Source organism: Nannospalax galili, unplaced genomic scaffold, assembly GCF_000622305.1.
Source record: "Nannospalax galili isolate Female #2095 unplaced genomic scaffold, S.galili_v1.0 scaffold2875, whole genome shotgun sequence".
NCBI lineage: Eukaryota > Metazoa > Chordata > Mammalia > Rodentia > Spalacidae > Nannospalax > Nannospalax galili.
In genome coordinates this window covers 108,310-110,801 of record NW_008335863.1, presented here as the reverse complement: position 1 = coordinate 110,801, position 2,492 = coordinate 108,310, and the positions used below count along the sequence as shown (strand labels likewise).

The 2,492-nt window shown below is 50.3% G+C and overlaps 1 protein-coding gene across 1 annotated transcript; it reads left to right on the top strand.

The window, feature by feature from the left end:
- Positions 1–446: 446 nt before the first annotated feature.
- LOC108490700 (5-hydroxytryptamine receptor 3C) lies at positions 447–1,875 on the top strand (the record flags this gene model as incomplete). The annotated part of the gene is given in 4 exon segments (XM_029562304.1): positions 447–598; positions 1,322–1,447; positions 1,666–1,811; positions 1,814–1,875. Coding segments are annotated over 4 exon segments (486 nt in total), but the record flags the coding sequence as incomplete, so codon positions are not given.
- Between the last annotated feature and the right edge of the window lie 617 nt (positions 1,876–2,492).

Sequence of the window (2,492 nt, the reverse complement as noted above, 5' to 3'; positions counted from 1 at the left end):
CAATTTCCAACAAACTCTGAATATCTGTCACTGTCTACTTTTCCTTAACTATCTTATCTACAAAATCACTGGAGAGTAGACCTTGAAAGGATAAGCTGAAATAAAAGGTAAAATGTACATGGTTCCTAGGTATCTGCTCCAAGAGTCTTTCTAAGAACCGTGTGGTAAGACATAAGCTTCAGTGGAGAAAGCTGACACTTGAGCAAGAGGAAATGAAATGTGACTGTGTAGGAAGCAGCATGGTTGACTCAAATCCTGTGATCCTTTGGATGGAGAGAGCACAGTGAGAGGGGCATGTGGCTTCCTTATTTGACAATCCAGTCTGGTACAGATCCCTTTTGCTCTTACCTGGTGTGGTAGCCTATCAACCATTGATTTGACCCTTGCTTTCCTTCCCATCAGGTGGCCATCGATGCAGCCCAGGTGCTATGTGACACATCTCCTAGTGCCCAGTAGCTTTCTGGTGGCCATCAGCAGAAAATGAGAGCCGTGCCCTCTTCCAGATGACCCTCCAGTTGGACTACAACAATTTCCTGCTCATGAGGAACAATTTACTCCTCTTCAGTGTGCCCCCTTCCCTGTCAGTATTGCCAGTCTAACTTTCTGAAGCTGCAAAGACAGCAGGGCACCACTCCACTGAGGGAGGAAAGGGCTTCTGAGGAAATCCTGGATTTGGGAAAGAGGCTCAAGAAAGATTTAGAGATAAATCTGCCCATTTTTCTTTTTGTTGTTTGTTTTGAGACAGGGTCTCACTGTGTAGCCCTGGTTGATCTGGCACTTGATATGTAGACTAAGCCGGCCTCAAACTCACAGAGATTTGCTTGTCTCTGCCCCTGTGGGGATCAAAGGTGTGTGTCACCACACCCCATGTGTTGGGATAAGTCAAAAGTGCCTGGAATGTAGAGCATGGCCACCAGGTCAGACACCTCCTAGTGAGGATAGCAGGAAGCTGGCCTGCTGTCTCTTATCCAACAACCCCCAGGCCAAACTATTAAGTCTCTAATCCTTTAATCCTAACCGGGTCCTTTGTAGGACAGCCTTAGAAGTCCTCTCCCTCCCCCTACCTGCTGGCCTGCCAGAAAACTAACCCACCTCATCACCTGAGAAGCTTTCCTATATAAACCTCTGCTTCCACCATAATAAACGAGCTGTCCACTGACACAGCCTCCCAGGTGTTTTCTTCCTGTCGTACTCATTGCCTCCAGAGACCCCCCTCCCCCCACCCCCCACCGGTCTCCCTTCCCCCCCCCCCCCACCGGTCTCTCTCCTCACCCTGACCTTCTGCTATGGGGACCGGTGCGCAACGGTCTCCCCGAGGCAGCGGAGTTCAGGCCGAGGGGAGGCTGGCACCCACTGACCATGTTTATTTACCTCTGATGGTGGCCAACCTGCTGGAGACTATCTTCATCACCTATCTGCTATACCTGGCCACCCTCAGCTCCCATCTGTGACTCACTGGTTCCAGTCCTTGCTGCTCATGTATTGCCTCAACTCAAAGAAATATTGTCCCCTTGGTTCCCACCAAAGGAATATGGGGCAAGGTCTCACCCCCAACCCACCTACCATGTGAGGGCGGTCAGCACTTCTACATCCTCTTCCTTTCCTTCCTCTTCTCTATTGCTGCCTCTTTCCTTGATTCCCTCTCTCCCTGGACGGCCTTCCTAGCCCAGCTCTGAGTTTCCATCCTCCCACAGGTCTGAGGTTGCCAAGTGAGTACCCTAAATTAGTAAGGGCCCAGAGGGAGCTGGAGGCTCAGAAGCAGCCCTTGGTGGGGCTGTGGGTGCAGTTCAGACACCTGATAGACACCCTACTCCTCTGGACCTGCTTTTCCTGGTCTCCTCTGTCATCACCAGCATTGTCTTCTGGAAGACCTAGGCAGATGCCCACGTGGAAACTCCAGTCAGGACATTCTCATGCCTCTAGGAACCACCCAAACACTCATGCTCATCCATGTGACTCTCATGGATCAAAGGTTGCTCATCCATGCAACCTCATTTTAAACCCAGTCCTTCTGTGCAGTTTCAGACCAGATGTGGATAGTTTTGTACTTGATAACACTAAGGTCCTTGCCCCAGCCTGACAGCACCTCCTTGCACCATCCCATGGGTCCTGTCTCCTTGACCCCCCAGGATTCCATTCCTAGAGTACTTTATGGAGTCACCCCCAATAAATCTTTGTACAAAGTACTGGCTCTTCCCTCTTCCCAAAGTTAAAAATGTTGGGCTTGAGGGTCTGGAGAAATGACTCCAGGGGTTAAGAACACAGTTCCCAGCACCCACATGGCAGCTAACAACCATCTGTAACTCCAGTTCCAGGGAATCTGACGCCCTCCTCTGGCCTCTCTTGGTCTTTACATACATGCAGGCAAAACACTCATACACATAAAATAAAAATAAATAGCTGGTGTGGTGGTGCACGCTTTTAATCCCAGCACTCGGGAGGCAGAGGCAGGTGGATCTCTGAGTTCAAGGCCAGCCTGGTCTACATAGTGA